Source organism: Arctopsyche grandis, chromosome 6, assembly GCF_051622035.1.
Source record: "Arctopsyche grandis isolate Sample6627 chromosome 6, ASM5162203v2, whole genome shotgun sequence".
NCBI classification, from domain to species: Eukaryota; Metazoa; Arthropoda; class Insecta; order Trichoptera; family Hydropsychidae; genus Arctopsyche; species Arctopsyche grandis.
The window spans coordinates 3,170,872-3,197,246 of NC_135360.1; the positions used below are offsets into that span (position 1 = coordinate 3,170,872).

The following is a 26,375-nucleotide window of genomic DNA, read 5'->3' on the forward strand; positions in this document are numbered from 1 at the left end:
TAGTATTATATTATTATAATGTTAATATGTACAGCGTAATAGGAAAAAGAGCTCAAAAACCTATTTACAATTCTTATAAATGCTCATAATACATCTAATACATAATATTAATTAAAGACTCTCTAAAGTCGATGACCTATAGCAGATTGTGTTTAGGTAATCTGTGTTTATACCTGAAGGGTATAGACATTTTGTTGTAATCACCGAGACTCTTCACAAGTGTGTTACTATGGTTATTAGTGATTATGTCATATAATCTACTGGTTAGTTTGTTAGTAATATCTGTAACAAACGGAATCTTATATATGGCATGCAGTTTTTTCAAGTTAGTATAGTATATGGGTGTATTATAAATCATTTTTAGGGATTTATTTTGTATTACTTGGAGCTTAGAAAGGTTAGTGTTCGAGGCGTTATTCCATACAGGTGAAGCATAGGTTAATAATGGTAATATGAGCGCGCGATATAATTTTATTTTATTTTGAGTTGTTATTTCTAGTATAAAAACTATGGTTATCTCTATTCCTTATTATATAATCATCAAAGTACTTAGGCAATAACTTATGATCTAACTTATATTTATGCTATCCGCTATAGACCTATATCTATGCTATCCGCTTTGGGTAAGCTGTGTGAAATTGTTATATTTTAATAAAATCTCCAAACAAATTGAACCCAAAATTGATGACTCTTAGCATGGGTTCCGATCAAATAGATCTAACACCACTAATCTACTAATATTTAGCCATTTTTTATCATCAAAGATTGACCCGAAACATCAAATATATGTTATGTATACTCACTTCATGAAAGCCTTTGATAGAGTAGATAATGGCATACTCCTTATTAAACTTGCTAAATTTGGATTCAAGAAGGGTATTCTATCGCTATTTGCTTCTTATCTTGACAGTAGAAGTCAATATGTAGACATTGAGGTTTATCTCTATTCCTTATTATATAATCATCAAAGTACTTAGGCAATAACTTATGATCTAACTTATAAACAAAAGACAATGTACTAATATTTAGACTTATTCTAATACTCATCCATCCTAATTCATCTAACATACTTCCAATACTCTTAAATCTTATTGGTGTAACATTGTGCCGATAGTGACCCAGAGAAATTTATTTTGTGAATACGGGGGGGGGGGGGTTATTTTAAAAAAGTCTTAGAAATACAGAAGAATTAAAAAATAAAATAATTATATCTTACAAATTTTTTTTTAACCTTCTAGTACCGATACCAAAAAAATCACACTAGGCGCGATATGGGATAACAAAGTACCCCCCCCTCTCCCTCATAATAATAACAGCATAACATTCTTCTTCTTCTAATGCCAAATCTAAGTAGGCGACTACCATGGGCAGACATCGTTTATGGCCTGTGCGAATTCCTCCCTATCATGGGCAAGCCTAAATAAATTTTCGAGACCGAGTCCCATCCATGACCTGATGTTCCGGAGCCAAGAGAGCTTCTTTCTCCCAAGCCATCGTTTGCCGTCAATTTTCCCCTCTGATTGTTTGTAGAAGGCGATATTTGGGGCCGCGAATAATGTGACGAAAGTATACCATCTTACGGCACTTCACCGTGTCAAGAAGCTCTCTCTTTTTACTAATTACTAACTTCTTTTACGTTTCACTTACGATTATTATGAAGAAGCTGAAGGACCGTTTCGTTCCTTACATGCTTCTTCCATGAGATCTTTAGCATCCTCCGGTAGAGCCGTAGCGATGTTTTTGGCGCCCTTGGCATATATCAAATTTGTCGCCCCTTTAATACTTTTTCATTACATTTAAATATATTAATTTCGTTTAAAAAATACACATTTACTGTGTAGGGATATATCGCATCGCGTACTTATTCATTATCGATGTCAATACACACGCATACTCCCACGTCACGCATATGTCCGCGGTTCGGTGATTACTGGTCACAAATTACTCGTCACAGTCACTAAAATCTCTATAACGGAACATCTGGCAGCCGAAAAGTCCATCATACTAACGATAACTATCATAGTAACGAGAACTTGAGTGCCAAATATTGTGTATTCGTGATTTTCATGGCAAAAATTGTCTTTGTGACCACCCCAATGTGACGAATAGTCCAATTACCATGTCCGCACCCCTCTGGAATGCACTTCTAATCAAGCAGAACAACCCTAGACAAGGACAACCCCACGCGACCGCGTGTACAACTGAAACAGAAACTGTCGCACTGCCAGATCAACAGAACCAACACCAGTGAGCTTCAGCACCTCGAACATGGCTCACTCCGCGAAGCAATTACATTACATATATTCTTCGTCATGCATACAATAATAAATGTATTTATCGAGCAATAAAGATCTATCTTCTTACAAACTACAAAACATGTGTTTCGTTGGGTCGGGATACGGTCAACATACCTTGCCTTACAATTGAAATATTTAAATTAAAAAATATAAAATAAAATTAAAAATTAATCAGTTATTACTCATATTATAAATGTTCTATATTGACAATGTCGTAATAAATATCATATAATAAAAGGAATCAGTGCACTTAAACCACAATTAAAATTTCGTGATTTAAATTTTTTTGTCGTTTATTTATCATTTATTTTCATTTTTATAAATGTTTATTTCAAATATTTTTTTCTTTATCTAAAACCATATAGTTGTCTTGACAGGTAACCAATAACATTATTAAGAATTTAACTATTAATTATTACAAATATAAAAAAACCAAAGTCGAATTTTCGGTACTGCGGTACTGCGATAGCGGTACTCGGTCGCATTCCCGTGGAGTTCTTAGAACTGACAACGCTAAAGCGTGGGACTGCACATCGGAGTACGTGACTAAACAATGGGAAAGTAACCGGACGTCGAAGATGCCCTGAGCGACCTGTCTTTTATAAGGGAGGTACCTAGGCGATATCAGGACATTCTAGACGGAACACTGCCAGTGTGTGTATCTCCTTAATCACCAATAAATGCTGTGAAATGACTTTGGCCTTTTATTTGGATCCTCCACCCACCCCTACACAACACTGGTCGTCAGAAGTGGGATCCAAGATGGGCCGTGGAACAGTCACCAGCGAATGAAGAGAAGCTACAGCGAAGCCATTCTCTGGAGTTGTAAGAGAGAGTTCGAGTCATGGAGACACGAAACAAAAAAATGCAGCTTTCACTGCAACACACAGAATCGGAGAATCACATATTCGGTTGTCGAATTGCAGTTATCACTGCAACTCGACTTTGACATTATCGGCGTTGGCCGCCAAGAAGTCATCGGGATGGCGGAAGGAGGGTACGAAGCGAGAGCATTCGTACAGGCGCTGCCGGGAGAGGACAAGTTGAGACACTGTCAACGGCAACAACGAAAGGCAACATCCGGCAAATGCAGAGTCATCCAAAGTCCTCTGATATTAAGGATTCTAGTAAAATATCATTCTTAAGGTCCAATATTTCTAACTCTAGTTCTTCTGCCTTGAACAAGATCTGCAATACATGCGGCTATTTCCATTACATTTATTTGGCAAGTAAAATGTTTGATACAGGAGACAATTGGCTCAATATTTGTAAACTGCAGAAATCTCTCATCAAACTGTTTTTGAAGCACTTGAAGGTACTGTTGAGTATGGAACAGAGAGTGAAATCGACCATACGAAATCGACAGCGAATTGGAGTCTGATAGCGATAGCGATAACGACAAAAATGTCGCTCCTTCTAATATTTCTCAAACCGTAATGTCTTCTGTTGTACCTTAAACTTCTTCAAACGGGTCAACCAGCCAGCCTTCAACATCAAGAACATGGTCGAATACAGCTATGCAGCGTCAGGAGATTCCTCTTACGGGGAGGCTAGGGATTAATGTTGCTATTTATTTATTTATTTATTTATTTATTTAACATATTAGCCAAAGTGACATTACAGAGATCTCCAACGCGTCACTGTGGCCGGTCATTCAGTAAAAATAACATCATAACAGTAATAATAACTTATAAAAATAACAATATTGACACAACATCATTAAAATCATAAAATCATAAAAAAAAAAAACATAGATAAAGTAATAACAATCATTCATATTTAATAGGCAAAATCAACCACTGGCATTCCTCAACAACCACTCAACCAGATTAGTATATTTTATATTGAAGAGGTCAATTTCACCAGAAATCCGGTTGAGCAGATATATAGCCCTAGATATAGGAGCCGTTGACAACATATTTGTGCGAGCCACAGGAGGAACAAACAAATCACGATATCTCAAGTCCCTGAATTTGCTAGGTGCATTAAACCTAAATTCATTTAGAACCTGAGGATTGTGAATTATCCCATTCAACAGCTTAAAAAAGTGCCTTCCCAGTAACATATTCCGACGAGACTCCAATGAGTTGAAACCTAACGCCCCTAATAGGAATGCACTAGGATATAGCCAAGGATAATAACCATACTGTTTCAAATAAAGATATCTGAGAAACCGTTTTTGGATTCTCTCAATCTTCAATGAATGAGTTATATGGGTAGGATTCCATATAATAGAAGAAAATTCTAGAATACTACGTACTAAAGATTCATAAAGAATTTTAAGCACCAACGTACTCTGGAAAGGTTTGCTAACTCTTAGTAAGAATCCCAGCATTTTTGTGGCTCGCAAACAAATATTGTCTACGTGTCGTTTAAATTGAAAATTATTCGAGAACAAGACCCCCAAATCACAATATTCATCCACAAACTTTAATTCAACACCACTTAGGCGATATGGATAAATCAAGCGATTTGAAGATCTTGCCACATTGAGAACACCGCATTTTTGAATGCTAAAAAATAATTTATTATCGACAGACCAACTTGACAGCGCATCTAAGTCCAATTGGAGAAGGGCTGCGTCACTATGAGACTTAACTGTCATAAAAATCTTAAGGTCATCGGCGAATAAAAGATAGTCTGAATACTTGATTATTTTTGAGATGTCATTAATGTAAATTAAAAAGAATAATGTCCCTAAGTTGGACCCTTGAGGTACCCCAGAATGTGAAATAAACTCATTTGAGGAATTAGGGTGAAAATAGACAAATTGCCTCCGATTTTCAAAGAAATTTTGTATAAGTTGCATCAAGCCATTTGATAACCCAAAATTTCTTAACTTCACAAACAAAACATTATGGTCTACCATATCAAAGGCCTTCATGAAATCGGTATATACTACATCAACTTGGTTTCCCGCATCAACCGATTTGGTTACATAATTGGAAAAACATAATAAATTAGTAACTGTTGAACGAGAACTTCTAAATCCATGTTGTTGATCGATCAAATATGGTTCACAGTGATTGTAGATATACCGATGTAAAATTGCCTCGAACACCTTGGCAGGAGCAGAAAGTAGCGCAACCGGTCTATAATTTGTAATTGATAAAATGTCACCTTTTTTAAAAATGGGAACAATTTTTGTGATTTTCCAAAAATCAGGAAAAATTCCCGAATTTAATGACAAATTGAAGATAAAGCATAGTGGTTGCGTTAAAGGAGCTTTGCAAGCTTTCAACACATACGCAGGAATGAGATCTGGACCAGCCGACAGTTTTGGTTTCAGTCTGTTAAAACCATAAATTAAGTCATTTTGATTGCAGCAATCTAGGTTTAGAAAAGGGAACCAGCCATTGTCTGATATACTGTTAGACTGACCTTGTACAGATTGACAACTCCGCACAATATTGCTAAAATGTTCACCAAACTTATCAGCAATATTTTGGGAACCATGTACCTCACAGTTTTCATAAATCATAGTGCCAGGCATATTTTTAGTAAAACGTTTAGAATTAATAAGTGACCAGAAAGCAGACGGCTCCTTAGATAGTGCAATTTCACAATTTAAAATATATTTTTTACGGCATTCATCCATAGTTGATTTTACTAATTTACGCAGATATACAAAATCAGCACGTGCTATGCAACATTTCGTTGTTTTCCAAATTTTATGGACGTAAATTTTTCTTTGAATAATCTTAATTAAATCTTTTGAAAACCATTTAGGATACTTATAATCGTTGGATAACTGGGCAAATTTCTTTTTATTAAAAATGCCATTACATTCATTATATACAATATTATAGAAGGTGGAAACAGCTATATTTACATCACAACACTTATACAACTCATTCCAATTACAATTGGCCAGACTATTTCCTAATTTAACCAGCTTATCTCCATATTCAAATTTCCATCCAAGTATCTATTCAGTGAAACGAACCCATAGATTTTATTAATTTATTATTAGATCAGGAATTTTATAATCTCGTGATTGAACAAAGCAATTTATATGTAGTAGAAATATTAGCTAGATCGAATTGTGAGCATAGCCATATAGCACGCTGGAAAGATATAACAGTCGACGAATTTAAAATTTGGCTAGGACTTTTGCTGCACATGGGGACCATACGATTGAATCGTCAAAGTGATTAGTGAAAATTGGGCATACATCTATTTCAGACAATGTTATTAAATTCTTATTACATGTATAATACGCACAATATCAAGAAAATGTATTTGTCCGATTTTAGGCTGCAAATAATAGAAAAATTAGTAGGGCCTCCCCCAAAACAAAATCTTTATAGCCATCATCTTCCCAGTTTTTGTGACGAAGACCAGCAGGGAAAAACGAAAAGAAGACGGTGCCACTATTGCTGGAGTGAACAAAAGGAGACAAAATCCACTCTCTTTTATTGTATGGAATGTACAAACCAGCCGGGTTTGTGTCTAGACCCGTGCTTTAGATCTTATCACGACAAAAATTTATTTAAAAAATATATTTGTTAACACATAAATTAAAGTGTTTTATTATTTTTAAATATCGTTATATTATTTGCTAATTCTACGAACAAAAAATTTCCAGAAGTTTTTTTTTTACGAAAATAATGAACAAATATAGGTACTGTATAGCGTGCTTTATGCAAGATGCAGGTAGACGGGCCTTCCAAGAACTGTCTAGACCTCCACACTGTCAAAACATTTGTGAGACAGAGCTATTTTATAAAATATCAGCATTGCACGGATTCTAGCTCGGCATTGAAAGTGTTAAATGAGTTTACAGAGCTTAGCATTTCAGCTATATTTTTGTCTTTTGTCTGCAACTCCAAATTTAAAGAATTCAATTTTTCCATGGTGTCTGTGAGAAAACCTAAATCCACCAGCCAGAGTAAGTTAGTTCATCATAATTTTCATTTTTATCGTTTATAAATGTTTTTATTTCTTCAATTAAGCTCACAAATCTTGTAAGAACTTTACCTTTACTGAGCCAACGTACTTCATTATGCAGGATGAGATTATGGAGGATGAACGAATGAGACGACTGGCATGTTAATGCACGTGTTTATTATATGACAGCTGAAGACAGAGTGAGTAGCGGCTCTCCGAACCCAGCCGGGTTGGTCCCCACTCGCAGGAAGGCAACCAAACTCGACCATGTCGTATAAGCGAGCCGCCACATCACTCCCCCACCCAGCATCAGCGATACCAAAATTACAAAGAAACAAATTTTACAAAAGAAAAAAATTATTGTTACACAAAGAGAAAAAATTATTACGTGGGGAGAAAAAAAATTGTTGACGTGGGTCATCCGCTGTGTACATAGGTGTACCGCCCTGAATGGTCGGTAGATTCGAGGGTGGTGACGTCGCGAGCAGGACGGTGGGTGGTCCGATGGTCGCGCCGATGCGATGCGATGCTGCGGCGGCGCCGCTCTTCCGAGGCTGATGTCGGTTGGTGGGGCGGCGGGGGCGGCAGGGGCATCGATGTGGTTGATGATACTCCGAGCTGGACTGTGAGTCGTTGTGGCTCGTGGAGGTGTTGTAGCGCTACCGCCCGTCTCGGCGTGACGACGCTCGTGGGGACGGACGGGGCCTTGATGATGATGATGATGATGATGGTGCTGAGGTGGTGTATGTCTTGTGGTGCTGGATGACCGTTCTATGTGTAGTGGATCGCGCATGACTCCACATCCAGCTGTCAAGATCGTCGTCTCATTCGCTCCCCCATTTTTTTAAAGCACCTGTCATCGACGTTGTGGCTGGACTCCAGTCGATAGGTAGGTAGGTAGGTAGCCGTGTCTGCTCGTTTATTGTCACCCGCGGGCCGCGACGCGCTCTGTTGATGGCGATGGGGGCGCGGCGGGTAGCTCTCCCGCCTGGCTCGGCGAGGCAGGGATGAGCGGCATGTTGAAATTGATCGAGGCTGCGTGGCTCGATGTCGGGGGTCACCAGTATGGAGGATGAACGAATGAGACGACTGGCATGTTAATGCACGTGTTTATTATATGACAGCTGAAGACAGAGTGAGTAGCGGCTCTCCGAACCCAGCCGGGTTGGTCCCCACTCGCAGGAAGGCAACCAAACTCGACCATGTCGTATAAGCGAGCCGCCACAAGATCATGTTCTTTATCTTCAGTATCTTCTAAGAGGGCCTTGAAAAGTTGGTGTTGCAATGGAGCTGCTCGAATAGAGTTGATTTTTTTTGTAACTATTTTCATAACGCGTTCAAAGGGCAGTATTTTACAACACAGAGCTTCCTGGTGGATAATACAGTGGTAGGACATATAGTTTGAAAATGATTCATCTTTCTTGCACAAGGCAATAAATCCTTTATTTTTACCAACCATTGCTGGTGCCCCATCGGTGGCTATCGCAGACAGCTTGTGTAAAGGTATGTTTGTCGACTTGGCGTATGTTCTGAATGCATTATAAATATCCTCACCCCTCGTCTGTCCTTTCATTGGTAATATTTGCAACATATCCTCTTTTACTGTGAAGTTACTAAATACCATTCTCACCATAAATGCTAACTGTGCAGTGTCTGATATAAATATCTTTTGACGTTGAGTCAAAATTGGAACAAATTTTAATCAAATTTTAACAAAAGGATTGTAGCGAAAACCAGTCACATATTTCCAAGTCAGTCTTTAGCCGAGTTTGCATGTCTGTTGAAATTGCATGCATCTCACGTTTGTTAGAAAATCCCTCAAACAAACAATTGGCACCAGTCAGAAATGCTTCTTTTAACAACTCACCATCCTGGAAAGGTTTTTTCTTCTATGCGAGATTATGCCATTAGATCAGTTAATAAAATTAAAAGGAGTACTTTAAATGAAAGATTATTTGTTTGGAAAATGATGAATACTATAATCGTTTTCTATTTAGCACTGAAGTTCGTTGGTTGTCTAAAAGTGCATGTTTGAATTCCTGGAAAGTAAAGACAATGACTTGGTGCTCAATTTAATTAATTCAAAAATTGACATACTTACATAGCTTATATGATTGACTTATTTGCCAAATTCAACGAAACTAATTTTAAGCTACAAGGTGATCAATTAAATTTAATCAAAACTAAGTGTAATGTCCGAGTTTGTTACAAAATTTAAATTAGCTTGATAGCTAAAATATATATAAATAAATATGAATAAAAAATTTTCCATACAAACAAAACTTGGGGAGAGGGGAATGCTCAGTTTCTAATCTTTCAAAATTGCAAAAACGAGATGGAGATCTGCTTGCTTGTTGTCAACACTTATCCCATTATCCCAGATTGGATACTGAACCTTTTTGCAAGTAGACCCACAAACTCAGGAGCAATTTATTGCATTATCTACAAACGAGGTGCTGGAACCAATGTTTGAACAAGGATACCACAAATTCTGGTTACAAAAACAAACACCAATTTTATATCTTGCATTATGGGTACAGAAGCTGTTGATTGCTTTCCCATCTTCATATTTTGTAGAACGTGGATTTAGTCCAGTTATGAACCTCGTCACGAATAAAAAAAGAAACCGACTTGAAATTAGTGCTCGTGGAGACTTTCGAATGTTACTCGTAAACACAGAGCCTAACATAAAACATCTCATATCATTCCATCAGGTTCCCCATCTCATTGAAAAAAATGTGTCTTAAAACAAAATTTATAATTTCAATAAATACTACTTTATGTATACTAAAATGTTTTATTTTTACGTCACCATTCAAGACATCAAAATTTAATTTATAATTTTTCTATTATGCAGTAATGTAGAGTTATTTCACTTGGGGGTTCATAGTCGGGTTTTTGCTTTAAGAGGGGGTCCTTAGGCAAAATAAGTTTGGGAACCACTGCACTAAAATAACGGAAAACAACAAAAAAATAAATAGAGCACCGTTAATTGTGTTATGCTGCGTACGGACCAAACCAACGTCGATTTTGGGCCAACGTTTTAACAAGCAGGATAAAAGTAGTAGCGTACAAAATATCGAAATAAAAATTAAATTTAAAAATTTAAATTAAATATCAAAATTTAAACTATTATTATTATATTAAAATTAAATTGAAATATCAAAATAAAATTATAATTAATACTTTAAAATTAAAATAAAATATTGAAAGTTAAAACAGAACATGCCCAATTTAAATAAATTTTCGAGATTGACGTAAAATTAGATCACCAACAATCACATACAGGTAATCCTCGACTTTTGTTTGTCGAAGATGTTTTGACTTACGAAGATAGGCACTAAGATCGAAAAAAAAAATCAAAGAATTATTATTTTTACTTCCCCGTAATGCGCAGTAACTGAGAATATCTCATGTATTAGTATGGGTGACCGAGCGATGGTCGCAATCCGGTGCGTTGTCGGTTTATCAATCGAAATTTTTTTAGTCTTCAATTGTTTCTCTCGTCGAAATAAATCAATTAATTAAATCATTTCAGAGGTAAACTTTATCGGATAATGTCTTCAATTGTTTCTCTCGTCGAAATAAATCAAATAATTAAATCCATCTCAGAGGTAAAATTTATCGGATAATGTGTGATTATTAATTTTATTTCGACGAAAGAAAAAAAAACCCTTTGACAAATCACCGACATTTTTTTTGATAAATGTTTCATCGACGGCGTATATCGTGACGACTTATAAGAAACAATAACAAGGTTTTTTTCGCTCGTAATCAGAGAAATTATAATATTTCTCTGGTTGTAATGCGTATCGTCGTAATTCAAAACATCAACGATGATCTAATTTTAGCTCAATCTCGCTCTTTAGCTTAATTTTGATATTTAATTTAAATTTTTTAATTTAATTTTTATTTCGATATTTTGTACGCTACTGGTTTTAAAAGTTGGCCCAAAACCGTCGTTGGTTTGGTGCGTACGGACCATTAGATAGCTTCTAAATGACCTCTTCTATTAACCCCAAAAGATTTGCATTGATTTGAAATGCGCCCTATATATTGCCTATGTTTTTACAAGGCTTTTTATCTTCAACATAAAATTACGACAACTTTCATAAAATTTATATTTTGAAAAGAAAATTAAGGGGAAGGGCGCTGAAAACCAATCTGCCTGTTCACTATGAATACACATGTATTCACTGGACACTGAGGTGAGATTTTGAAAGGAATGTTTTTAAACATACATCACATTTGGAACGGAGTTTCTCCAGTGTGAGATTTCAAATGTCTTAAGAGTGAAGATAATTGAGTAAATGATTTTAAACAAACGTCACATTTGTGTGGTCTTACCAAAGTATGCATTACCATGTGTCCACTGAGGTGAGATTTTGATGTAAATGATTTTAAACATACATCACATTTGAACGGAATTTCTCCAGAATGGGATTTCAAATGCCTTGAAAGCGAAGATGTTCGAGTAAATGATTTTAAACAAACGTCACATTTATGTGGCTTTGCCCCACTATGAATACCCATGTGTACACGGAGGTGAGATTTTGAAGAGAATGATTTTAAACAAACGTCACATTTGTGTAGCTTTACCCCACTATGCACACTCATGTGTCCATTGAGGTGAGATTCCGATGGGAATGATTTTAAACATACGTCACATTTGAATGGAGTTTCTCTAGAGTGAGATTTCAAATGCCTTAAAAGTGAAGATGTTTGGGTAAATGACTTCAAACAAACGTCACATTTGTGTGGTTTTACCCCAGTATGCATACTCATGTGTCCACTGAGGTGAGACTTTGAAGGAAATGATTTGAAACAAATGTCACATTTGTATGGTCTTATTCCAGTATGAATACTCATGTGTACGCCGAGGCTAGATTTTGAAAAGAATGATTTTGAACATACATCACATTTGAATGGAGTTTCTCCAGTGTGATATATCAAATGCCTCGAAAGTGAAGATCTCTGAGTAAATGTTTTTAAACAAACGTCACATTTGTGCCGTTTTTTTTTTGTATCAGAAGATTTCTGTATTAAGAGATTGTGTTTAGGAAAAAATGATTTATCTTGAAAATTGATTTCATGATCCAATTCAGAACGTGTAGAGCATATCTTGTCTAAAGCTTTTCGTAATGGTAATTCGCCTGCTGTAATATCAACAGTATCTTTCATTTCTGATCTTGTATAGTCTGAGGAAACTTTTCCCCCATGTATCTATAAAAGAAATAAGCCAAACTTTATACAATATATAGTGTGGATAATTAAATGTCATTTTACAGATGAATTAGTTTTTTGTTTACAATCAAATTGCATTATATTACCTCGCCATGATCCGGTGTACTGGAGAATTTCGGTGGAAAATAAGTACCCGTTTCATGTTCCCATTTTAAATCTTCCAGCCAAACTTCCTCTGGCTTGACAGCCAAAGACTCGTCGGATTTCACCCTTGACGTTTTGTCACTCCGAAGACAAGCGTTTCGAAAGCTGTCGAGCAATTCCAGATTGTTGACACACGAACGGCATACCGTATCTGGTAGCTGGTCACCTTTACAGACCTGCATACCAGACATGAATTGATAGTTACTAGGACTAACGAATTAACAATTGCAATGGTTGAAGTGTAACTGACCCGCAGATGACAGCAGGTCCAAATGCGTTGAACCAAATGTGGTGGATGAGGGTCGTCATGGATGGAGACGAAGTACTCGGCCGGAGCAGAGCAGAGGCAAAGTCTGCACTCCATCGCAATTCTAAACCAGACACCACCACTGTACGCAATACTCCCAGTTTGACGTCTGTCAAATCAGAAAACAAAACAAATATCAATCAATTTAGGTTAGTGTAGTAATATATTGTAATAGTGTTGTGCCCGTTCAAATTTCAACGGGTGGTTTCGGAAACAAATTGATACGTGATTTAAAATAAAGTTACAATACGTAATTTATTTTTATCGGAACAGGTTCTTGGATTACCAAAGCAAAAATGAGGCGGCAAAATTGTAAACATTTTTTACTATTCTAATACCCTATCAAATTGGTTCGGTGATTACTAGTCAAATGTGAACCGGTCACAGGACAACCGGTCGCTCTAGATCGGTCACACGTGATCACCCGTCACATTAAAACTGGTCACACCCTAAAACTGGTCATGAGAAAACTGGGGACACCCGAAAATTGGTCACGAAAAAACTGGTCACACCCAGGATATATGCCAGGAAAGCCTAACAGGTAAACTCCAATGCGCTTTCCTGGCCAACGACAAACAATTATACAGTATCATAGAAACAGAGATGGTAGCATTTTATAATATCAGCAAATTTGAGATGGTAATAAACTAGAATTTGCGAGATAAAAACGATATATTTTTTTTACATTATATAATATATACATATATGACTTAAAATAAACAAAAAATATGTACATATATTCATATTGTATTATAGAATTGTAAATAGGTTTTTGAGCTCTTTTTCCCATTATGCTGTAGGAATCTCGTCACCGCAAATCGAAACTATCGAAATCTATTGCGACGGAGAATACATTTCTCGCGCTCAACCATTGACGTCATCTCAAGTCGAAGAACACCTGCATCCATTAAGCTAAATCGAGTGGAACGACGCCAAACATTCGAGCATATTCCACCCCAACAAACCAAGCAGAACGACACGAAGAACACCTGCATCCATTAAACTAAATCGAGTGGAACGACGCCAAACATTCGAGAAACGTCCACCCTAAACAACAAACCATAACTTGCATACTTGCACACGTAAACACCACGTGCACTTCTCGGAATCAATCGCCAAACACAGGTCACGTGGACCCCAAAAACAATATAAAAGGAGGTCCACTCCAAACAACTTCAGTCGACCCACAGCAACAAGAGTCGACACACAGCAGCGGACCAGTCGACATCCAGCATCTGAACAGCTACCACTACACTACCCTACAATGGAAGAACGCTTGCAACTCAGCCGAATGCCGAGCCAGCAACACACTGCCATATCCAGAGACCTTCTGAACATAGCCGAATGCCGAGCCAGCAACACACTGCCATATCCAGAGACATCTGAACATAGCTGGATCCAGAGCAACGACACATTGCAGATCCAGCGGCCATCACGACACCAAGTCAACAGACAATAGCCGCTTCGAGAAAACTTCCTCAAATATTCTAATACACTTGTACAATATTTAGGCAAACAATAAAACAACAAGGCTGGGATACGGTCAACACTTCCTACCCCGCCTACAATGCTATACATTAACATTAGAATAATATAATACTATGATTACTAAACAAATTAAATTAAATTGGAAAATAGAAAATGATCAGTAGATCAGTAGCTATTAAAATTGATATAAGATGTATTGTGAACCGGTCTCTGTGACGAGCCAGAATGTTAAATTACAGAAAACGCAAATATCGGAAGGCAAAGATCGAAAATGGAAAGATCTTAAGTCGAAAGATCAAAAAAAAAGGGTGGATGGTAAACGGTACATACTCACTAAATTTGCGCGAGCAGGATACAACAGGAACAAGAGGAACAGGCTTTTCCTCCCGTATTAATGTGCGCGCGCAGAATATGATTTGATCTTTCGATTTTCGATCTTTGCCTTCCGATATTTATGTTTTCTGTAATTTAACATTCTGGCTTGTCACGTAGACCCATTGTGAACATAATTTTGTAATAATAAAAAGCATTTAAAAATCAAAAAAAAAATTGTATTATATGTATTTATTTTGTAAAACACAAACGTTATCATATATTCATTCATACAATATATATCATGATTTAAAATATATAGCATTGTGCATTGTCAAAAAAATAGAACGTTAAGTTGAATACATTCTTTTATTTAAATCAAAATATAATTCCTGTGAATAAATGCTTCTAAAAGTTTTTTATTACTTTTACTTCATTAATTATTTACATTGCAAACCTAGTTTTCAATATAGGATAATCAAATTTGTATTCTATATCACAACAGAGTATATTACACGATAGACTAGAAAACACACAATAAGCATAAGCTCGGTTTATTTCAATTTTTTTGAGAATGATTTTGAACAACCGTCACATTTGTGGAAACGCACCCCACTTATTTGTGTTCACCGAGGTGAGATATTTAATTGAATGATTTTAAAAAGGTATCACATTTGAGCGGAGTCTTTCCAGTGTGGCATTTCGAATGCCTCAAAAGTGAAGATCTTTGAGTAAATGATTTTAAACAAACGTTACATGTGTGTGACTTTATCTTAGTATGACTACACACGTGTCCACTGAGGTGAGACTTTAAAGTGAATAACTTTAAACATAAATTACATTTGAACGGAGTTTCTCCAGTGTGGGATTTCAAATGCCTCGAAAGTGAAGAGTTTTGAGTAAATGATTTTAAACAAACATCACATTTGAATGATTTTACTCCAGAGTGGCATCTCATATGTTCCGCAAGGTTACATTTTTGAATAAATGATTTTAAACAAATGTCGCATTGGTATGGCTTTATTCCAGTATGAACACTCATGTGCACATGTAGGTGGAATTTCGAATTGAATGATTTCGAACAAATTTCACATTTGTGTTGTTTTACACCAGTGTGAATACTCATGTGTCCACCGAGTTGAGATTTTGAAATGAATGATTTTAAACATACATCGCATTTGTATGGAGTTTCTCCAGTGTGGCGTCTCATGTGTTCCATGAGGTTTCCTTTTTGGGTAAATGCTTTTAAACAAATGTCGCATTTGTGTGGCTTTACCCCAGTATGAATACGCATGTGTACATGAAGGCGAGATTTTGAAGGTAATGATTTTGAACAGATGTCGCACTTGTGTGGCTTTACCCCAGTATGTATACTCATGTGTCCACTGAGGTGAGATTTTGAAGTGAATGATTTCGAACAAATTTCACATTCGTACGGTCTTACCCCAGTATGAATACTCATGTGTCCGCCGAGGTTAGATTTTGAAATGAATGATTTTGAACATACATCACATTTGAACGGAGTGTCTCCAGTGTGATATTTCAAATGCCTCGAAAGCGAAGATCTCTGAGTAAATGATTTTAAACAAACGTCACATTTGTGTGGCTTTATCCCAGTGTGAGTAATCATGTGTCCGCTGAGGTGAGAATTCGAAGTAAATGGTTTAAAACAAATATTACATTTGAACGGAGTTTCTCCAGTGTGTAGTCTCATGTGTTCCATAAGGTTACATTTTACAGCGAATGATTTTAAACAAATATCACATTCGAACGGTTTAGCTCCAGAGTGGCGACTCACATGATACACAAGGTTTCGTTTTCGGGTAAACGATTTTAAACAAATGTCACATTTGTGTGGCGTTATCCCAGTATGAGTAATCATGTGTACACGAAGTTGAAATTTTGAATTAAATGATTTCGAACAAATTTCACATTCATATGGCTTTACCCCAGTATGACATCTCATGTGTATACCAAGGCTTTGTTTCCTATTAAACGCCATCGAACAAATGTCACATTTGTGTGGCTTTATCCCACTATGAATACTCATGTGTACGGCGAGGTAAGCTTTTGAAGTGAATGCTTTTAAACATACATCGCATTTGAAAGGAGATTCTCCAGTATGGCATTTCATATGTTCCAAAAGGCTATACTTTTGAGTAAACGATTTAAAACAAACGTCGCATTTGTGTGGCTTTTCTCCAGTGTGAGACTTCAAATGTCTCCTAAGTGAGGATGTTTGCCTAAATGACTTTAAACAAACATTACATTTGTGCGGCTTTGCCACACTATGAGTAATCATATGTATTTCGAGGTCAAATTTAGTAAGCAACGATTTTAAGCAAATATCACATTTAAATGGTTTTAGAATTGATTTGTCTTGATAGTTGATTTTATTTTCCAATCCAGAATCTGTAGAGCATATCTTATCTACATATTTTCGTAATGGGAATTCGTCTGCTGGAATTTCAATAGTATGTATCATTTCTGAATTGATATCTTTTGAAGTAACTTTTCTTCTGTGTATCTATAAAATAACACAAACTTTATACAATTTTATAGTGTAATTAAATGTCATTTTATAGGTGAATTAATATTTTCGATTAAATTAATGTTTTGTTTGGAATCGTTCTCAAAAGAAATCATTGTATTGTTGAAGACACTCGAATTCCATTAACTTACCTCGTCATCGACCGGTGAACTAGAAATGTTTGCTGGAAAACAAGCACCCGTTTCATTTTCCCATTTTAAATCTTCCAGCAAAACTTCTTCCGGCTTGACAGTCAAAGACTCGTCAGATCTCAGCCTCGACATTTTGTCACTCCGAAGACAAGCGCTTCGAAAGCGGTCGAGCAATTCCAGATCGTTGACACACGAACGGCATATCATATCTGGCAGCTCGTCACCTTTCCTAATCTGCAAATAAGAAAGGATTTGACAGGACTATGACGAGGACTAACAAAAAAAAAAACAATAGCAATGGTTGAAGGGTAACTAACCCGCAGATGACAGCAGGTCCAAATACGCTGCGCCAAATGCGGTGGATGAGGGTCGTCATGGATGGAGACGAGGGACTCGGCCGGAGCAGAGCTGAGGCAAAGTCGACACTCCATTTCAACTTTATTATGAACCAGACGAGTATAACTAGATGTTGTCGCTAGGGTTGCTAGCTAGTCGACAGTCGCAATAGGCCTAGAGATGTGCTGGCGGAAAAAAACCCTGGTTTATTCCCGGAAATAAACCGGGCTTTTTCCCTGGGAACTTTGGGCGAAGGAAATTTTGGGAAAATTGAAAAAAAATGTATATCAATCAGATTTTCAAATCGACACATTTTTAGGGTAAACGGACTTCTAGTCATATGTGAACCGGTAACAGGATAACCGGTCGCTCTAGATCGGTCACACGTCACACTAAACCTGGTCACACCCAAAAATTAGTCACGAAAAAACTGGTCACATCCAAAAATTCGACCAATTTTTAATTTTTGGGTGTGACCAGTTTTATCGTGACCAATTTTCGGGTGTGACCAGTTTTAGTGTGACGGGTGATCACGTGTGACCGATCTAGAGCGACCGGTTGTCCTGTGACTGGTTCACATATGACTAGTAGTACGTTTAGCAATAAGTTATAATATATTTTCACAAGTTTCAAATTTACTAAATGAACATAACAACGAAGTACAAAGACGAAAAACACTCGTAAAAATTAAAATATAATTTATCTCTGTGCCGGGCCCCCAGACTAGAGTCAATGGTTTGCAATGTGAAAAACAATCATACGCGTCTGTATTATAGGAAATCCTGATTTTTGAAGGCGATTAAGAAAAACTTTTTTGTAAAAAGCTTCTATAGCTTCATACATTAGTATTTTTACTATTCGACTTAATACAATTTTTTAAATGTAAGCTGTTTTATATATGTAAAGTGCATACTCGTATATTGAGCATTCATATGTATGTTATATGTATATTGAAAAGATTTTGCTACACAAGTATATATTTGTTCTGTGTTGTCTGTAATAAGCTGAGCATATGTAATACCACCCATATGTTTTTATTACATGAAAGTGTTTATTATAAACTAGTGTTGGACCCGTTGATTTCAACGGGTGGTTTCGAAAAGAAATTGAAACTCGAATAAAAATAAAGTTAAAGATATTGAATCGACTGGTTTCGGAAAGAAATTGATGCACGAATTACGAATGACAAATTACGAAGTGATTACGAATTACGAATTACATTTTGTGCATCGCCGACGCCTCCGGCACCCCGGGGCCTTCGCCCCCGGCGCTTCCGTCGCTCTGGAGCCTTCGGCCCCAGCGCCGCCGACGCCTCCGGCGGCCGCACCACACCCAGCGCCCCCGATGCCTTCGGCACCCCGGGGGCTTCGCCCCCAGCGCCACCAGCGCCCCCAATGCTTTCGGCACCCCGGGGGCTTCACCCCCAGCGCCCCCGATGCCTTCGGCACCCCGGGGCCTGAAAAAACTGGGAAACTGAAAAACTGAAAAAATGAAAAAACTGAAAAAATGAAAAAGCTGAAAAAATGAAAAAAATGAAAAAACTGAAAAAACTGAAAAAATGAAAAAGCTGAAAAAATGAAAAAAATGAAAAAAATGAAAAAACTGAAAAAATGACAAAAATGAAAAAAACGAAAAAACTGAAAAAATTAAAAAAATTAAAAAACTGAAAAAATGAAAAAAATGAAAAATATGAAGAAAAAAAAAAATTTGTTCCCCATACTGGTTGATTCATTATGTTCGGCGAGAGTTAGGACACACACACACACCCACACACACAGATTACCGTCTTTATATATGTGATTGATTTATTTTTGCAACTTGATGAATAAATTATTTATAATTTATTGTATTGCTTGTTTCTTGTCTTGTCTATGTATTGTTTATATTTCATTTTGTTTTGCAATCTACAATATGTAGTATAAATTACTAATCGTTTTATATTTGTTTTATAAGTATTAATTACACTGAGCAACAAAAAATCACGTTTTTGAGTTGCCAGAGCGGAGACTAACCAATCTTTACTAAGTTTGACCCACTGAATTCGAATATGATATTGATTTTTGTTGGTGGGTGATCGTTTACGAGATATGAGCGTTTAAAAAAAATCCGCGATTTTTACAGTTTTTTGGCTTTTGCGGTCTTTAACTCAAAATTTAGGATTGTTACGCTCAAAGTGAGTATTGGAATCAATAGTCAGATATTTTTCCTATTAATTGTTATATTTCATTGCTTTAAAATACTTCTAATTAATTGTCTAGCGAATTTTAAAAGTCAAAAATATATTTTTTATTATGGATTTTTTTCCGTCCTATTTTTCATTTATTTGGCATTTTTTTTATTTCACCACGTTTATATGGATTGGTTTACTATCTCAATATTTTTTTTTATCTAAACCTACTAACTCAAGCGTTAATTCTGAGTTAGTACGTTTGTTAATATCGCGCCGAAAAATTACTAAATAATTAAATTTACTATTAAGGTCTAACCGCACTATGCGTCAACCGAATGATCCGACACTTTACAACAGTGTGCGACAGTATTAGGTAAACCGCACTTGAAATTACAGCGATGCGACACTACGTAGTAAATTATGTCAATCATTCGTTCGGTACCAAGGAGCAAGATAGACGAATCGGACGCTATTATAGTATATTTGATATGCGAGGAAGAAGATGTTATGGCTACATGCTATTTCAAAGTCACGATATGAAGAAGAAGAATAATTGTCGCAAGGCAACTCCCACTCAATGACACTTGCGTTAAAGTTGGTCGGAAAGTCAACTTTGACGAACAGTGTCGTTCTATGTCATGCGACCATAGATATATAATACATAGATGGGCCCTGACGCGTGATTTTGGTCGGAGATCTTGTCGTCACTAACTGAGGGGTTCGGGGGGTTTAACTAGCGGGGAAGTTGGGAAAAAAAATGTTTTTTTCCCTACGACTTAGCGGTCGTCGTTTTTTTCACCACTTCCCCGCTAGTTAAACCCCCCGCACCCCTCAGTTAGTGACGACAAGATCTCCGCAATCGACCTTTCCTACTTAGAAGCTAACTACCTACTGAGAGTTGGACTACTACTACTTTGTTTGTCCAAAAGGGTGACCGGTTTAGAGCGTGAAGGCCTATCTATGGTATTATATATCTATGCATGCGACTGTCGCGCAGTGCGTTATGTCCATAGAAGTAGAATGCATAGAATCGCTCTCAGCCTCCAAAAATATTGCTACAAAAACTCTGCGCGGCAGAGTTTGTTCATTGTTTGCTAAACTTCGTCTCTCTCTCTCTTGTCTCTCTTCTGACTTTCCGTCTCTCTCTTCGATGGCTCGCTTTTAGACGGTACTTTTGTTAACAATGACCATTCTATGCATTCTACTTCTATGGTTATGTCTCATACAATTTCGTACAAACAATATTTGGTCGCGTACTGTTGTGAAGTGTCGGATCGTTCGGTTGTCGCATAGTGCGGTCAGACCTATACTGGCTTGAAAACTAGGTGAATTTGTTTTTCGATATGTGAAGATATTAGACGAATTTACCTTTGGTCTACAAATTTTCGATGAAAGCGATATTACTGGAATAGCATTCGATGAATGGATTTCGGTGTATAGCTTGCGACCAATTTATATGCTCTCCCAGTTATCCTCGTCTGGTTCATAATAAAGTTGCCATGGAGTGCCGACTTTGCCTCAGCTCTGCTCCGGCCGAGTCCCTCGTCTCCATCCATGACGACCCTCATCCACCGCATTTGGCGCAGCGTATTTGGACCTGCTGTCATCTGCGGGTTAGTTACCCTTCAACCATTGCTATTGTTTTTTTTTTGTTAGTCCTCGTCATAGTCCTGTCAAATCCTTTCTTATTTGCAGATTAGGAAAGGTGACGAGCTGCCAGATATGATATGCCGTTCGTGTGTCAACAATCTGGAATTGCTCGACCGCTTTCGAAGCGCTTGTCTTCGGAGTGACAAAATGTCGAGGCTGAGATCTGACGAGTCTTTGACTGTCAAGCCGGAAGAAGTTTTGCTGGAAGATTTAAAATGGGAAGATGAAACGGGTGCTTGTTTTCCACCGATCATTTCGAGTTCACCGGACGATGACCAGGTAATATAATAGATTTCAATTCCAAACAAAAAATTATGTATATATATTGTATAATGTTTGTCTTATTTTATAGATACACGGAGGAAAAGTTTCTTCAGACGATGTCAGATCAGAAATGAAAGATACCATTAACATTTCAGCAGACGAATTACCATTACGAAAAGCCTCAGACGAGATGTGCTCTACACGTTCTGAATTGGATCATAAAATCAATTTTCAAGACAAATCATTTTTTCCTAAACACAATCTCTTAATACAGAAAACTTCTGATACAAAAAAAAAACGGCACAAATGTGACGTTTGTTTAAAAACATTTACTCAGAGATCTTCACTTTCGAGGCATTTGAAATATCACACGGGGGAAAATTTGTTCAAATGTGATGTGTGTTCAAAATCATTCATTTCAAAATCTAGCCTCGATGTACACATGAGTATTCATACTGGGATAAGACCTTACAAATGTGACATTTGTTTCAAATCATTCACTTCAAAATGTCACCTCTGTGTACACATGAGTATTCATAGCGGGGTAAAGCCACATACATGTGACGTTTGTTTAAAATCATTTACTCGAATATCTTCACTTTCGAGGCATTTGAAATCGCATACTGGAGACACTCCGTTCAAATGTGACGTATGTTTAAAATCATTTACGAGGAAAGAAAATCTCGGTCTCCACATGACTGTTCACACTCGATATATCCACACATGTGATATTTGTTCAAAAACATTTACTATGAAATATAATCTCTTTACTCACATGATGGTTCATCAGAGTATATACACAAATGTGACATTAGTTCAAAATCTCACCTCAGCGGACACATGATAATGCATACTTTGGTAAAACCATACAAATGTAACGTTTGTTTAAAATCATTTACTCAATCATCTTCAATTTAAAGCTGTAGCGGATTAAGTGTTTCGGAGGCCACAGGCGCAATGTAATTTAGACCCCCCCCCCCCCCCCCCACTAATCATAAAGTGACTTATTTTTTCAATTGTGAATTGTAGGTATGTACATTATAAGAAAACGTGTGTTATTTTGTATATAAAATTGTTTATTAAATAATATTAATCTATTTACAAACTTATGCAAACAAAAAAATATATATTATACAATTATATACACAAACATCTATTTACAAACTTATACAAACAATCAAGAAAAAAGGAAACCATTTTAAATTGGTACTTTTCGAGCGTTTGATGCCGCAAATTTATCTATTATGTCATCACAATCTAATAAATGCACCACATCACTTTCAATAAACATCATCGATAAATTATTTAAATTGTTTTATTTAACGAATTCCTTAAACTGTTTTTAACTCGTTTTAAAATTGAAAATGAACATTCGCCACTTGCATTGCTTATAGGAAGTATTCTTAAAATTGTTTCAACATTTGGAAACGTTGAAACAATTAATAATTTGTTTTTAAACCTCCAATTAATAATTTATAATTATCGACAGGATTCGTAATATTTTCGCATTTGATATGTGTCAATGTCATTGTTATATTTTGAAATTAATTCTTTCAACACATTTGACTTATTTCAAAATTAAAAAATAATTGAAAATCTTTAAGCAAACTATCATAAATTGAGCTCCTTCTTGACACTTCTGAAATTAATGCATCGCAGATAATATTATGAATATTTATTATTACGGGGGATGAACGAATGAGACGACTGGCATGTTAATGCACGTGTTTTATTTATGACAGCTGAAGGCAGAGTGAGGTAGCTAACTCCGAACATAATCGAGTTGGTCCCCACTCGCAGGAAGGTGACCAAACTCGACCATGTCGTATAGCGAGCCGCCACATTATAAAGTTTTCTTTTTGAATAAAATTAACTTCATCGCATATCTCCAAATTGCAATTTTCATTTTTACGTCTAGTGTCTTTATATTTGAACTGGACGACTACTTAGAGAGATTTGAAAGCTGAAAAGCACTACAAATGAAAGATAAAATACCCAACTATAAATTCCAATATTCATTTTGAACAGGAAATTGACAGATTTTGAGACATCGATCGAACAATAAGAAGATATAGAAAAATCGCGCGATTTAAAAAACACATATATCTCCGAATCTCGAGCCAATCAACATTTTTTATTACCAGATTCGTATCCACTGGGCATATATCTATAAGAAAAGTCATATCTCGTCTCTGAACCATTTTTCGAGTCGAACAGTGTAACCAACGAACTTATGTGTGTAATCGAAAGCGCTCAAAATCCTCACATATTTGTCGAAAAAGGCGATTTCGAAGTGGGCTTTATTTAAGGAAGGATACATAAAACCATACAATTTGACCGAAAAAGATCTAAACGGGTGGGGAGCGTACCGGCCGCCCGGACGGTCGTGGTATACGTTCCAGGTCAGAGAGATGTAATAAGAATAGAGGGGCCCTTACGAATAAATAATTGTTGTCAATTTTACGCGGTACGTCTCTTTAAATGAGCTACATCGCACGGAATACAATCGGATCAATTTACTTATAAAAATGTATCCCATGTTGTTTATTGTGTGTTTTTTAATGTATTGTGCAATTTTTACCGATTCTTGCCCATCTTGCGAGTAATATAAACAAACAGAGAAGTTTTTATCGGACATACGTCGAGCACCAAGCGTCAAATACGACTAATGCTAAAATTATTTAGATCTGTCCGTGGACAGAATGTCACTTGACAACAATATAACACCTAAAGCCACTTCTATTAATATGTAGGCGGGGTACATGTGTGTTGACCGTATCCCGGCCTAACGAAACACTGTTGTGCTAGTTTTATAAAGTTTTATTGTTTGCCTATGGTTGTACAAAGGTATGGTATTTGTGGGCAAAAGTATGTCGTTCAGCGGTCTCTGGATATAGTAGAGTGTCGCTGGCTCGGCATTCAGCTATGTTCAGAAGGTCTCTGGATGCGGCAGTGTGTTGCTGGCTCGTTGTTCGGCTATGTTCGGAAGGTCTCTGGATACGGCAGTGTGTTGCTGGCTCGTCCGGCTAGTTGATCTTCCAAGTCCGCGTAGTGTAGTGGTGGCTGGTCAGGAGCTGTATGTTGACTGGTCTGCTGCTGTGTGTCGACGCTTGCTGCTGTGGGTCGACTGGCGTTGTTTGGGTTATACCTCCTTTTATAGTGTTTCTGGAATCACCTGATCGATGGTGGTGGTTTGTTGATGCGTAAGCGAGGAATGCACTTTTGTCGAGGCGTAGAATTTTCTGGAATGATTGATGGAAGTGGTTGTTGATGCGTAAGCGCATGTGGTTGTTGATACGTAAACGAGGAATGCACTTTTGTCGAGGCGTAGAATTTTCTGGAATGATTGGCGCCGTTCCGCTCGATGTAGTTTAATGGTGGCGGCGTGTTTCGACCGTTTTGGTTCCACTCGACTGGTAGGGGCGTTCCGCTTGAGTTTAATATAATGGTTGCAGGTGTGCGACGTCTGGTTTTCGGGAATGTATTCTGCGTCGCAGTAACTGCTTTGATGAGTGTGAGTTCCGCAAGGAATGTGGTTTGTTGTTGCGGAATATTCTCGAATGTTTCGATGACGATGACTATGACGAGATTCCTACAAATATTACATTTCTCTGTTCCAGGTATGCCACATTTTTTATATATGTTTAAAACTATCTAAAAAAAACGTCCCACATACCGCGCTGTGTGATTTCGCCCTAAACGTATTTGAAACTGAAACAACGAATATTTGGTCAGGTTAAAATGTGACATTTGGCAAGTAGAGATTCGAAAAATACATCGGTGAACTCGGTGAACTGATTTTCCAACAAGGCGTCACTAGTAGAATAGCATTTGAAAGTGAATGACACCATCCACACACACGGTATTTTCCGGCGATATTTACGATATTTTCCATAACCAGTTCCTAAATAGCAACCACCAGTGGCGTAACTACCGCGCCCGCAGACCCCGCAGTGCGGGGGGGCGCCGAGGCTTGGAGGGCGCCGTAAAGCGGCGCGCCTTTTTCACTGATTTTTAACTTTTTAAGTCTTTCCGATGTGGCGGCTCGCTTATACGACATGGTCGAGTTTGGTTGCCTTCCTGCGAGTGGGGACCAACCCGGCTGGGTTCGGACAGCTGCTACTCACTCTGTCTTCAGCTGTCATATAATAAACACGTGCATTAACATGCCAGTCGTCTCATTCGTTCATCCTCCATACTGGTGACCCCCGACATCGAGCCACGCAGCCTCGATCAATTTCAACATGCCGCTCATCCCATGCCGCTCATCCCTGCCTCGCCGAGTCAGGCGGGAGAAGCTACCCGCCGCGCCCCCATCGCCATCAACACGCGTCGCGGCCCGCGGGTGACAATAAACGAGCAGACACGGCTACCTACCTACCGACGTCCAGCCACAACGTCGACGACAGGTGCTTTTAAAAAATGGGGGAGCGAATGAGACGACGATCGTGACAGCTGGATGTGGAGTCATGCGCGATCCAATACACATAGAACGGTCATCCAGCACCACAAGACATACACCACCTCAGCACCATCATCATCATCATCATCATCAAGGCCCCGTCCGTCCCCACGAGCGTCGTCACGCCGA

The 26,375-nt window shown here is 37.5% G+C and overlaps 6 protein-coding genes across 6 annotated transcripts in view; 2 read left to right on the forward strand and 4 right to left on the reverse strand.

Moving 5' to 3' along the window:
- Positions 1–8,324, reverse strand: part of LOC143913567 (uncharacterized) — a 781,442-nt gene extending 773,118 nt beyond the window's left edge. The window contains exon 1 of the mRNA XM_077433442.1: positions 7,429–8,324. Coding sequence (XP_077289568.1) covers positions 7,429–7,980 — 552 coding nt within the window. The 5' untranslated portion in view covers positions 7,981–8,324. The remainder of the gene's footprint in view (positions 1–7,428) is intronic.
- LOC143913487 (uncharacterized) overlaps positions 1–26,375 on the reverse strand; it is a 133,667-nt gene that overhangs the window by 75,394 nt on the left and 31,898 nt on the right. The gene's annotated exons all lie outside the window — the stretch shown is intronic.
- Positions 1–26,375, forward strand: part of LOC143913478 (uncharacterized) — an 89,304-nt gene that overhangs the window by 56,973 nt on the left and 5,956 nt on the right.
- On the reverse strand, positions 10,084–12,995 carry LOC143913539 (uncharacterized). Of its 2 annotated transcripts, XM_077433398.1 has the most exons (4): positions 12,826–12,985; positions 12,518–12,751; positions 12,102–12,410; positions 10,084–10,134 (listed from the first exon to the last, which is right to left on the reverse strand). In XM_077433398.1, the coding sequence occupies exons 1-4, from the start codon at positions 12,937–12,939 to the stop codon at positions 10,105–10,107; spliced, it is 687 nt and encodes a 228-aa protein (XP_077289524.1). In that variant the 5' UTR covers positions 12,940–12,985; the 3' UTR covers positions 10,084–10,104. The 2 variants fall into 2 exon arrangements, with proteins under 2 accessions (XP_077289524.1, XP_077289523.1); XM_077433397.1 differs by lacking the exon at positions 10,084–10,134 and having other exon boundaries at positions 11,103–12,410; positions 12,826–12,995.
- LOC143913480 (uncharacterized) lies at positions 14,922–18,100 on the reverse strand. Its single transcript, XM_077433310.1, has 3 exons — positions 17,682–18,100; positions 17,365–17,598; positions 14,922–17,209 (listed from the first exon to the last, which is right to left on the reverse strand). Exons 1-3 carry the CDS (start codon positions 17,793–17,795, stop codon positions 15,326–15,328), a joined length of 2,232 nt encoding a protein of 743 aa, XP_077289436.1. The 5' UTR covers positions 17,796–18,100; the 3' UTR covers positions 14,922–15,325.
- Positions 21,294–23,088, forward strand: LOC143913377 (uncharacterized). The gene is made up of 3 exons (XM_077433110.1): positions 21,294–21,483; positions 21,566–21,799; positions 21,873–23,088. The coding sequence occupies exons 1-3, from the start codon at positions 21,370–21,372 to the stop codon at positions 22,626–22,628; spliced, it is 1,104 nt and encodes a 367-aa protein (XP_077289236.1). The 5' UTR covers positions 21,294–21,369; the 3' UTR covers positions 22,629–23,088.